The sequence below is a fragment of the Kogia breviceps genome, chromosome 1, assembly GCF_026419965.1.
Source record: "Kogia breviceps isolate mKogBre1 chromosome 1, mKogBre1 haplotype 1, whole genome shotgun sequence".
NCBI classification, from domain to species: domain Eukaryota; kingdom Metazoa; phylum Chordata; class Mammalia; order Artiodactyla; family Physeteridae; genus Kogia; species Kogia breviceps.
Window position 1 is genome coordinate 149,502,144 of NC_081310.1, and position 13,428 is coordinate 149,515,571.

Below are 13,428 nucleotides of genomic sequence, written 5' to 3' on the forward strand. Positions count from 1 at the left end.
AAGAGATGGAGGAAAAACCCTCCAACCTTTCACTTAGTTGAGTCGTAAACTCTTTGGTCTCCTCTTGTTTTAGGCCCTTTCCTTCCCCTAAATTTTCACTGTTAAAAATAAAGGTGTAAAAATGAATAAATTGAAAAAACATATAATTTTTTTAAAGAAAAAAATCAGAAGAAAAAAGGTGTAATGCTTATTTTTGTGAAACAGTCCTCAAGATCAATTTGTATCAGCCTTCCAAAAAGTTCTTCTCTAAGACAACAAGGAGGCCATCATATCATAGTAAGAGCAGTTTCCGAAATCGGGCAAACATCAATTCTATTCCAACTCAGTAACTAAGGCCAACATGTTCTTTAGCGTCTTTGAGTCTGGTTCGTTATCTGTAAACCCAAATCCTACCAGACTAACAAGAGATAATGTTTGTAAAGGGTTTATCAAATTGCCGGGCGCCGCTGGCACTTTTGCTGATGGAAAAGCCACATCAGGATTAGCTCGGGAGGAAGCCGTGGGCGGAGGTCAGCTGATTCTCCAAGCGAGCTGCCTCCTTTTGATTCTCAAAGACCAATCGAAGCTCTCCCAGGTGATTCCGCAGGCCTAGAGGGCTGACCTGCCTCCAACGGATGCACGGTCCCTTTAAGAGCCTCACTCCATCCGCCGCCAGACTCCGGGCTTCGCCTAGGCGAAGGCGGAACCGGAAGTTATGGGGGATGCACCGGTCCCCAGCATGGCGGCCCCTAGGCCCTCCGGGCAGGCTGTGTCCGAGACTGCTGCTGTTCGGCTCCTGGCTGTCCTGTGGGTCGCGTCAGTAACGACGGGACCTTGGGGAGCTGCCGCCGGCGGTGGCGAAGAGTCACCTAAGTGCGAGGACCTCAAAGTGGGACAATATCCTCTGTGAGGAGCCCCCCCACGGGGCGAGGTAGATTCGGGGTCGAGAATGGGTCGCGGCTCTCAACACGGGCTAAGGTTTTACTGAAAGGAAAGGTGACCTGTGTCCTTTAATGACCGAGGGACCCCAGGCGGTGAAGAGAGCTGTGGGGCTGGGACGGACAGAGGCTATCCTGTGTGATTTCCTTGGGATTTTCCTGATCGTTGACGCTTCCTCTTGTGATACTCCTTTCTTTTCTAAAAATTCATTTTTTTTAACCGGTGGGTTTATTTGTTCAAACACGTAGATACTGAAGTATGTTGGGCCATGTTTGTAAGCATTGGAATTAAGTTAAAAGGTTGATAGACCCTACCCTGGAAATCTGCCGACTTAGGGGAAGACAAGTACAGTAGTTAATACCGATATAGCCAATGTATGTTGCCCATTTATCGTTAACTTTACATTTATTACATTATACTATCTCGACCTACATGAGATCCCAGACTGCAAGGGGGCAAATTCCTGCTCCACTTTGTAACCGTGGACAAATTATTTGAACTCTGTTTTATCATGAGTAAAAATATAGATAACAGTGCTACCAGCTTAAAGGTCTGTTGTGATAAATTAGTACAGGTAAGTCACTTAGAACAATGCCTGGCACATAGTAGGGGCTATATTTGTTAGCTGTTTGTTTACTGATGAGAAAACAGGCTGGAGGAGTTAAGTAGATCTGTTCATTGCAGCAGCTCTGATAAAAGGAGGAGGATATGAAATGGGAGTTACATTCAAATTAAAATAGGTACTTTTGTACAAAATTAGACAGTTTCATACAAATTGTAGAACAGAAAAATTAATAGAACCCGGAGATATAAGAAAGATTCTATGAGAGGAAATCTTAAAATTAAGGAAATTCGATAGTATTGTTAGGAGTTGAGGGGAGACCGCCATTATTAAATTTTTGCAGAATAGCTCTAATTTGCTGATTACCATTATGCAAGGAGTTTGAGAATCACTGACCTAGTAAGTTGAGTCCCATTCTTGGCAAAAATGTCAGGGTGATTCTTTCTAATGAAATAATTGAACAGTATGAAGAGTTGTGCTTTTTGAAACTTAGAAGTGCCTGAGCATACAAGATGATGTTAACTGGAAAATGTTTTTCCTGGCATAAAGATGAGATTTCCAATAGTGATTCAAAAACCCTAAAGAGGTGTCAGACTCTGTCTCCAGAGACATCCTGTGAGTACCTTACTTATCTCATATTAGTGTCAATAAAATATTTAGGAAACAGAACCCTGACCCCAAGTGTTGTGAACATCTGTGAGAAGATAATTATTCTATCCATTTACAAAAGCTTAAAATCCTGTTGGGGAGACCCTGTAGACCTGCCTAAAACAACCATCTTCCTCGCAGTCTGATGGAAAGCACCCTCGGCTTGGAATCAGGAAATCTGATTTTACTACCTATCACTCATACCACTTTGGATAAATCACTCAAACCTTGAGCATCAGTTTGCTTCAGTAATGTGGGGATAATAGTATCTACATCACAGGGTTATTTGTGTTACATGAGATTATGTATGTGGTAATACTTGCGGCCTGTGAATAATTTCAGTCAGATATCTGGAAACTGATTTTTTTAACCTGAAGTTCTCTTACAATAATTTGGTAAAGATTTTTATTTTCATTATTTTTTTGTGCTTAAACCCTGACTGATGTTCTATAAGCATAGCAACCTCTTCTAGAGTTTTTAATACAATTTTCCTGTAATAAGTTAATATTCAGGTATTATTTAGTGACACTAAAAGTATACCTGTGCTTGTTGACTTGGACAAACTAACAGCCTCTTTTCACATGTGAATATAAGCGTAAATATATAAGATGACATGTTAAAGACAAGATGATAATGTTTTATATTGGAATGTAGTTCATATTTCCTTAACTTTTCTACATATATTTGTAAAGATCCAAAAATAAATGATGCTACACAAGAACCAGTTAACTGTACAAACTACACAGCTCATGGTAAGACTTGCAAAAACATGTTTTTTAAAATAATTTTAAAAACATTATTTCATAGATGAATGTGTGATCACTAACAGTAATTAATAAATGTGTTTTTTCTTGATTTACAACATTATTATTATTCAGTTTCCAGAACAGCTTAATATTGGAGAACTTGCTAGGGGTTATTAATATTTAATTTTAAAAATAATCTTATTCTATTAATTATATAAACTGAGACGTTTTTAATTTTCATTCATTTTTTTAAAAAACCTTTAGAATAATTTATATAGCTTTCTCGTTGCCCTTTATTTATCAAGTTATGTTTTACAAAGATGCTTCTTTAGACTTTTAATTACTCAAAGAGAACTTGAAATGAGACTTTTAGTCCAGTACGGTACAGTGAGGAGCTATATCACCCATATCATGTACTTGTAAAATACACTTAGGTACATCCTAAGTGTGAAAACAATACGGTAAGGATTTTAAGTGTGCAGCAGTATTTTCTTATACGTTTTGATGATGGATAACACCCTCAACCTAATGATTTGGGGGAGCTTCTGTTATTCCAAAAAATACGTAATGCTAGATAAAAATTAATAAGTTTGGCATTCTTATTTGACATGGTACACAATGATGGTCAATACCTAGTATTATTTTGAGAAAAGAACACCTATTAAATATATACTGATTGTTTTATTGTTTAGACAGGAAATAAGTCAATAATTGATGTTTTCTTTATAAATGAAAGCTACTAAACATTCATTTTGGAAATCAGATTAAAGGGATTTTTTAAGTGCAAAAAACTCAGTTTTTCAAAAGTATCATATAGTCAAATAACTGACCTCTTGATTATGAATTTTTATATATTTTTAAAAGATCTCCCTTCTCTTTTTTATCCCTTTATATTTTGACACACTGTTAGCCCCATTCTAGTCAGCAGAGATATTTGAAAGTAAATTGTGTTAAGCTTTTATAACAGACGTTTTGCTACTATTCTGGAGTAATGAAATTTTATCATATAAACAGTAATAGGTTTTATATATATATATGATTTTTATAGTAAATATTGCTCAATATGTGTACATTTATTTAGTTTAGATGTGTTAGACTTAAAGGAACTTTGCACGGAATCCCCTTCTTTTTAAATTGCTTTATAAGTATACTCTGATTTGCCTGTGTTACAGTTCAGTCTTTTATATTGTGCTCTCAGAATGCAGAGAATAGTGTTAACACACATAAAGAACAATGAGCTTTCAGATATTCAACCACGTATATGAAATATGTTGGATATCTGTGAATACTGTTGTGACTGAGGTCACTTTAAACCAGGAATCAGGCAGCCAGCCATCTCAAGCCTTTTCTAGTCTGCAGAATTCTTTGTAGGTATGAGGATTTTGAAGGAAATTATACAACTAAAAAGAATAGTTTCTGACCAAAAAGAGCTCTGCCCTCCAGTTAGGTGTCTCTTTTGTAAAATAAGTTTGAATCAACTTAAGTAATTATTGCTAAATAAGTTTATAAACAACTACAAAATCAAATGATCAGACTGCTAGGAAGTATGAAAGGACTTGGAGGTGTTATGGTCACGTCATGACCTGTCAGGTAAGTTATCATAGATGATGTAAGTGGAGAGCTACAGAAAAATAAAAGGAAGACTTTCTATATACAGGAATCATATGGTTATTCATTTGGAGAGAATAAACCATAAGTGCCTAACAATCTGGAAACACATATAAAATGTTATAAATTAATAAATAAATGACTTTAGATGATTATTATGACTTTAAAAAGAAAATAAAGTTTCTGAGACAAATATGAGTTACAGGGCTTCAGCATGTGGATTATAATTTATGCATGACCCAGAAGTGTTCAGCCAAGATCTGGGATAGGTTCTACCAGCCCAGCCCTCATGAGGCTATGTCTTGTCCACAGGATGCTTTTTGTAATTGTCCTTTTTAAAACATGCAAGTCTAGTGGAGTGGCTGCGGTGAGTCACTTCTGAGTGCTGATCAGAGGACATCAAAATGACCCTTGAAACATGCTTTTTGGTCCTGACGTAGGAATATATTACAGTTGTGAAAAGTGTGATCTCTCTCGTTTCTTTAGCCAAAATTTTTCTTCTGTTTTTTTGAGTATATGAAGAACTATTGCAGAATCCTCAAACTAAGTTTAATGTTCTTAAACTATACTCTTTAGTAAGGAATGAGTGGGTGGAATATTTTACAGAGAGGGGAGTTTGGAGGTAGAGAGTAAGAATTGGGACCAAAGGCAAAGGAGATTCAACTATGGCAATAAACTGTGTGGTCTTAAAATGGTTACCAGTTAGCCCAACCAGTTAACATACATCTTTATTTATTGAGAAATTATTTGTAATAGTTTAATAATTAAAATAATTAAATGGATCAAAACAACTAACTGTGAACATTTGTATTATAAACTATTTATTATTGAGAAATTTATTTATTGAGAAGTTATTATATGGCAGGCTTCTGCTAAATGGTATAGATGATACATAAAAGAAGACAATCTCTGCCCTCAAGGAGTGTTCTGTCTAGAACGTATATATACATAAAGACATATATAAGCAAGTGTTTTTAACTTTCTGATTAGTGAAATACAAAAGTATTTAAAGTCCATTTCCAGAAATTTTGCTCTGGTCCTTTGGCAGAAGGTCTTTTTTATTAAGATGTTATTGAAATATATTTACAGAAAAGTACACTTAAATATAACTCAAATAAATTTTCACAAACTGAACACACTTATGAAATGCTTCCAGATTAAGAAACAACCTTATCAACATGCTACGACTCTGCCCCATGCTCTCTTATAGCCACTACCCTGCCTTAATGATAATTATTATCCTAAGTTCTAATAGCATAAATTAGTTATGCAAAGAGTGTGGGGTTTTTTTGTTTTGTTTTGTTTTGCGGTACGCGGGCCTCTCACTGTTGTGTCCTCTCCCGTTGCGGAGCACAGGCTCGGGACGTGCAGGCTCAGCATCCATGGCTCACGGGCCTAGCACTCCGCGGCATGTGGGACCTTCCCGGACTGGGGCGTGTCCCCTGCATCAGCAGGTGGGCTCTCAACCACTGCGCCACCAGGGAAACCCAAGAGTGTGTTATTTTTAAACTTTTTATTTGGAGATAATTTCAAGCTTACAGAAAAATTGCAAGAATAGTACAAAGAACAACCATATACCCTCTCCCCAGATTCACCCATTGTTAAACATTATCCTTCTGGCTTTATCATTGTGCACTCATGCATGCTCTGTCTCTCTCTGAATTTGAGATTCTCCTGACGTAACCACAGTTCAGTTGTAAACTTGAGTAAATTCAGTGTTAATGCACGTACTTTACTATCCACGTTCTGATTTTGTCAAATGACCCAAATAAAGCCTTTATAGCATTTTCCCCCAGTACAGGATCCCAAGATCAGGTTTTGCCTTTAGTTTTCCTTAACTTGGAATATTTCCACAGCTTTGTCTTTCATGATACTGACAAGTTTGAAGACTAGAGTCCCCTTTATTTTAATAGAATGTTCCTCATTTGGGATTGTCTGATATTTCCTTACAACTAGATTTAGGTTCTGCATCCCAGGATGGAAAATTACGTAAGTGATGGCATGTCCTCTGCATCTCACAGCTGAGGGACATGATATCCATCTGCCTCTCATTGATGATGTTAAGTGTTGATCACTCTGACTTTTCAGTTACATATTTTTTCCTTTGCAACTAACTAATAAACAGTCTTTGGGGAGACTCATTTAGACCATGCAAATATCCTCTCCCTCATCAAAAATTTCCCCTAGACTTAGCATCCATGATGATTCTAGCCCGAATCTTTTTTTTTTGACTGCACCGCAAGGCATGCAGGATCTTAGTTCCCTGACCAGGAATCGAACCCGTGCCCCCTGCAGTGGAAGCACGGAGTGTTAACCACTGGACCACCAAGGAAGTCCTTCGAATCATTCTTTACTGTGATAGTTGCAAAATGATGATTTTCCAACTTCAGTACTTCCAGAGGGGAGGTATCTTTTAACACTAGAAATATGAAGATAGGGCTCGCTCTTACCAACTTTATCTTTTGCTTTCACCCGAATTCTAGATTGACACATTTAATTATCCGGTCATTATGCAGTATAACCTGTTACAGAAATCATAAATAAAAGAGTCTGACCCTTTTATTTGACAGATCAGATCAGAGTGCAGAGGCATGATGTTAACTGGAGTAGGATCCCAAACCACCTCCTCTCTAGGTCAATCCATTTTACTGTGATGAAACTTCATTGATTATTTTATTTCTAGTTTAGCTTTTTCATATTTAAAAAAATGGTACTGCTTTTTATAATTGAGAAATAACAGCATACCATGCTTAAATTGATGCCATCTAAATCCTAGACATTGGCCAGAGCCAAACATTTTGCAAGAAAACTGCAAATGGAGTAGTTTTCAAGCTTGTAGCATGTTGCTTAATTTTGTCAACTAGTTAACATTTATTGGTAACTGGCTTCCTTAATCTCATCATATTGATTTATTTTTGCTTGTTCCTGATATCAGTGTAAACATGGCGTTATGGTGTAATGAAAAGAGTACTGATTAAAAGTGATGAGTTAAAAAAAAATAAAAAATTTTTAAAAATAAAATAAAATAAATAAAAGTGATGAGTTAGTCTAGGACTTGTAGACTATTACCTATTTATGACACTTTGGTAAGCTCATTTAATTTCTTGGAACCTCAGTTTTTCTGTTTGTAAAAGGGAAAAAAAGAAAAAGCATATTACTAGTTCTGCCTACTTAATAGTTTTTTTTTTTTAAAAAATAAGGGTCGGGCTTCCCTGGTGGCACAGTGGTTAAGAATTCGCCTGCCAATGCAGGGGACACGGGTTTGAGTCGTGGTTCAGGAAGATCCCACAAGCCGCGGAGCAGCTAAGTCCATGTGCCACAACTACTGAGCCTGCGCTCTAGAGCCTGCAAGCCACAACTACTAAACCCATGTGCCACAATTTCTGAAGCCCGCGCGCCTAGAGCCCGCGCACCACAATGAAGAGCAGCTCCCACTTGCTGCAACTAGAGAAAGCCGGCGCAAAGCAACAAACACCCAACCCAGCAAGAAAGGGAGGGAGGGAAGGAAGGAAGGAAGGACTCCTTTTAAAAAGATAAATAAAATAAGGGTCAAATGAAATCATTATAAAATATGTAAAAATGAATAAACTCTAGGGTTGTAGGCATCTATTGAATAGATTAATTTCATTTCACAAAATTATTAAATTTATAGCCACTCACATGTTATTCATTCCTCGTGTCAGGTTCATTCTCTTAGTCTTCTCAGTGTTGAAGTTCTCTAATTTCCTAGAGTAAGGAAGTTGAACACTTTCTCTAGCCAAGCATCATGCTTTACATACCATATGCTTTTAATACGTGTATAATAGCATTACAAGGGTCTTATTCCCATTTCAGATTACAAAACAAGGTTCAGTGAGGTTTTTTAACTTGCCCAAAAGAACATACTAGTTAAGTGACAGAGTTTGGGCTTAAGCACAGATTTGTCCCATTCTAAAGTATTGCTTTTTGGAGTTTTCTATCAGTTGAAACAAATCAGATCAGTCTCAATGTTTCTCTTTAATATTTTCTCATGTTATCTCACTATACTGGGAGTGGCAGTCATCTATCCTCATTAAAGTACATAATTTTCATCTCTTGAAATAATTAGCTCATACTTTTGTCAAACTTCTCTAGAATTATTGTAGCAATGTGTTTTCCCCTTCACTCTGGTACTTCCACTATTTGTATCTTTCCTGAGGTTCTAAGCCTAGAACGTTGGGCATTTTTCTCTCCTTTATCTGTCTCATTAAATACAAAGCAGCTCATGTTGAATACAAATCATTTCTTATATTAGAACAATAGCATTGAAAACTAAAATTGTCAAAATATAGGAGCTTGAACAATTAATAGTATCCAACTAAAAAATAGAAAGGTATGATTTCTTAGTTTTTAATATTTTTATAAAGCATTTCTACAACTCACCTATAAATGTTTGATCTTTCAAAATTTTGTACAGGAACCTGTAATCTCAAAAAACAGTACATTTCTGTTAGTCAAGGTGTATTGGACAATAACCCCAATGGGAATCATAATTATAGTGTTTTGTATTGCAACTGTCTCTTTAAGATCTGATTTTAGATAGTCTGCAGGAAGATCTAACAAGGCTATAAGGCAAGAAAGTGACAGCTTCAAACTGAGCAAGTACAAGGCAGTAATACATTTAGAGGAAAATTATCCAAAATTTAGTAATAGAATTCTGTTTTATTGCACAATTTTCCAATCCAGAACTTACTACTTTGAGGATTTGAAAAAAAAATTAAAGGTGTTATTTGAAGAAAAACTTGCATCTATCTATAGATCTTCCTGCAGGTCACTTCTTTGTGGAGGTGGAATGGTCCTCACCAAGGCAAAAAATTAATTTTTTAAACCAGACATAGCTTTGACTTATATACATGCCTGATGCCTTAACTGGAGTACAGGTACTCCTGGGGGTGGACAAAGCTTTCCAAGAAGTAAACAGATATAGATGAATTAGTTTTCTAGGGCTATTAGTAACTGTGTTACAAACTAGATGGCCTAAAACAGTAGATGTTTACTGTCTCTAGAGGCTAGACGTCTGAAATCAAGGTGCTGGCAAGGCTACGTTCCCTCTCAAACTGGGTAGAATTTTTTGTTTCCTCTTTTGAGCTGCTAGGGATGGCCTGCAATCCTTGACATTCCTCGGATTACAGCCTAATCAATCCTAGTTTCTCTCTCTTTTTTTTTTTGGCCATGCTGCATAGCTTGTGAGATCTTAGTTCCCAACCAGGGATTGAACCTGGGCCCTTGGCAGTGAAAGCCTCGAGTCCTAACCACTGGACCACCAGGGAATGCCCCACATTAGTCTGATCTCTGCTTCTGTCTTCACATTGCATTCTGCCTGTATGTCTTCACATCATCTTCTCCCTGTGTATGTTCAATTTTCCCTTTTTTAAGGATACCAGTCTTATTGCATTAGGGCCCACCCTAATGACCCCATCTTACCTTGGTTATATTTGCAGACTGTTTCTAAGCAAGGTAACATTCTGAGGTACTGAGGGTTAGGACTTCAACATATCTTTTTGGGAGGGTACAATTCAGCCCACAATGTGTCTTTAAAATAATCAATTTCCAGATCCTCAGTTTTTATATGTGTATTTTTTCCTACAATTGATGTAAAATTTCTGAATTTTAAAGAAAAGCCCTTTCATATTCTTGGTTGGATCCTAATGGCTATCAAATTGCTGTGGTATTTAGATTCCATTTTCAAGAATGCTATAATATTTCAATACTAAGGGCAATATTTATAGTATGCTGGAAATAATATTTTTCCCAACAATTTAAATCCATGGTGAAAAATTTTAGAAGTCAAGTTAAAAATGTGTGAGGGAGTATATGGTTTTAAAGTTATTTTAGGGAGTGTGTGAGCCACATTTTTTGAAGACCACTGATCTACAGCAGTTTTTCAACCTTAGTACTATTAATGTTTGGGACTAGATAATTCTTTATTGTGAGGAGGCTGTCTTGTGCATTGTAGGATGTTTAGGAGCATCCCTGGCCTCTACCCACTATATACCAGTAGCAGCTTCCCAGTAGTGACAACCAAAACTGTTTCCAGACATTGCCAAATATCCCCTGGAAAGCAAAATTACTTTCCATCATTCCCTCATCATAGAAATAGAGCATACTGATCTCCTTTCAGTTGGGAACATAGAATATATATTAGCATTTCAGACGTATGTTAATCTTGGTTGTGAGTTGTCTGCTATATAGCTCCAGTCAAAAGCATGACCTAAGATGGCAGATTGAGAGATATAACTTAAGGGACATGATAATAATTCATTCACAAAAGTCAGTAGGTTTTACCCCTATATCAAGGCAGATGGCAAAACAACTACATATAAATCATGTGTTAACTTTTGCCCCATCTCTATAGATCTTAACATTATAAGCTCTTGCTTATATCTGGAGTCTGTGAGAAATGGCTATGTGGAAAACCTCAATCGTTTTATAAAAGTTCTAATTGAGGACCTTCTCTATTACATTCTCTTACCCTTGTGTCATGAACCAAACCAAATTCCCACAGTGGTTTAGAGGTGAATTGGTATGCTTTCTTTCAGTTATATCACAGTAGCTCTGTAAAGCTTTTTGCCTTAGCTACCAGGAACCTCCGAGCTAAATTTGTGGTCAGTTATACTGTCTTCCCTTAGTTGTTTCCCAGTATAATTATTTCTTCACTCTCCCTCTTCCCTTAATTTTATTACTTTTTTTTTTGTTTAAATGGTTCTCAGTTGTATTGAATCTATTTATGCCTTTTAGCATAAGCACCTCCTTGTGTTGGAAATGTAAATGCATTAAATAAATAAAGTTTATGGGACGGTATAGTTTGAACTGTCAATAACACACAGAAGGGTGCAAAGTCATTATAGAGTTTTTTTCCTGGCTTCATTCTTTCAGTGTACTGCTCTGGCATAAAAAAGGACAGTGATTCGTTGGAAATCTTAAGATAATAAGTACCATTTTTCTCTCATAATAAAACTCTGGAGTCTGTGTTTTTTTGTTTGTTTATTTTAGACTATAAGACCAAGTTATGTTTTCATTTTTCTCAAAAAAAAACCACTGTAATTATTGTTGCTAAACATAAAGGTAAGCATTTACTGAAACTAGCCTAAAAACATTAGTACCTTTTAGTCAGAAACAGTGAAGGAGGAAATGGCACTAACATTTATTGAATGCCTACTAAATGCTGTGCCTTACGCTAGGTATTTTGTATCACATTTAATCCCCACAATAGTCTTATTATGATCTTAGTGCTATTTTTATCTACAAGGAATCCAAGGTTCTGAAGCAGGCAGTGCACAGATAGGTCGTTCTCATTCCAAAGTTCTAGCCCTTTTTTTAAAAATAAATTTATTTATTTTTGTCTGCATCAGGTCTTTGTTGCTGCGCGTGGGCTTTCTCAGTTGCGGTGAGCAGGGGCTACTCTTCATTGCAATACGCGGGCTTCTCATTGTGGTGGCTTCTCTTGTTGCGGGGCATGGACTCTCAGCACACGGGCTACAGTAGTTGTGGCACTCGGGCCCAGTAGTTGTGGCTCACGGGCTCTAGAGCGCAGGCTCAGTAGTTGTGGCTCATGGGCTTAGTTGCTCTGCGGCATGTGGGATCTTCCCAGACCAGGGATTGAACCCGTGTCCCCTGCATTGGCAGGTGGATTCTTAACCACTGTGCCGCCAGGGAAGTCCCTAGAGTTCTAGCTCTTTACATGATGAGCCATAAAGACTTCAGGACAGTGCCTGCCTAGCACATAGTAAGCTCTATAAGTGTTACTGCCTATTATTATCATGTCATTTGGGGTATGAATAAAGATCAAAATTACTAAATGCTGAGATAATACACTACATCAAATCCTAGAGGGAATAGAGAAACAAAAAGCAAATTCTATACATTTAGAATAAATGAAAGTAATTTATTTAGAATAGATAAAGAGGAATCTTAGTTTACTGTAGCCATCATCTATAAGAACTTCATAAACTGAAAATATAAAATCAGATTATGTTAAATTTAATGAATTACCTAATGAGATACCAACAAAAATTCGAGAAGTATTCTTTATCCTAGAGATGAAGTAAAGGATAGTAATGTGCAATTCTTCCCTTGTTACCTTTGTCAGAGGCAGGAGATTGAACTTGATGGGTCATGCATCTAACTCAGTTTGGCAATTGTTATGCTTTTGTGTTGAGACTACTCTATCATATTATCTGTATCTTATCTTGTACATGAGTGTGTGTATATATATATGTGTGTGTGTGTGTATATAAAATGTAGCTTTTCCTATCTAAATTAAAGTATATAATGTTGGGAGATGGTTTGTTTTAACATTATATTTTCTTGTGTGTATTGCTAGCCTTAGGAAAAAACATAATTACATACTTTAACACAAGAAAAAAAATAATAGATTTTTGCTTTTTTCTGCCTTTAGTTCCATGTTTTCCAGCACCTAACATAACTTGTAAGGATTCTGGTGGCAATGAAACACATTTTACTGGAAACGAAATTGGTTTTCTCAAGCCCATATCTTGCCGAAATGTGTAAGTACCTACCTTACTGAAGCTAAATTTTCAGATTACTTGCCTATGTTGTATCTTGACTGAATGGAGTAAAGAGGAAAAGAGTTAATTTGTAAGGAGGATCCTGCACTAATATAATTTTTATCTTTTTGCTTTTGTCAGAAAATCTCTATTTTAAGTGTGCATATTGTTATATAAATGCAGTTTACCAACCAAGTAAAGCTCAGTAGTTCACTGTGTGGGATAAATAGAATGAATGGCTTCATGCCATGTCACTTCAGCCAGTTTTTGCTACCAAATGGCTTATGAAAAAATTCTATTTTCAAAATTTGGGGGCTTTCTCGAGTGCAAATAAGGGATTGTGTACCTATAGTATTAAAAGAATGCTAATTAGTAATCATTTGCATTTTGAAACTTGCTTTCATTATTTGTAATAGGTTTG

The 13,428-nt window shown here is 36.5% G+C and overlaps 1 protein-coding gene across 3 annotated transcripts in view; it reads left to right on the plus strand.

Moving 5' to 3' along the window:
- Positions 1–656: 656 nt before the first annotated feature.
- TM2D1 (TM2 domain containing 1) overlaps positions 657–13,428 on the plus strand; it is a 141,575-nt gene continuing 128,803 nt past the window's right edge. For all 3 annotated transcript variants that reach the window (XR_010835218.1, XM_067006879.1, XM_059083463.2), the window contains exons 1-3: positions 657–876; positions 2,807–2,880; positions 12,899–13,007. Coding sequence is in view for 2 of the 3 variants with exons in the window: in XM_067006879.1 (XP_066862980.1) it covers positions 695–876; positions 2,807–2,880; positions 12,899–13,007 (365 nt within the window). In the remaining variant the exon portion in view is untranslated. The remainder of the gene's footprint in view (positions 877–2,806; positions 2,881–12,898; positions 13,008–13,428) is intronic.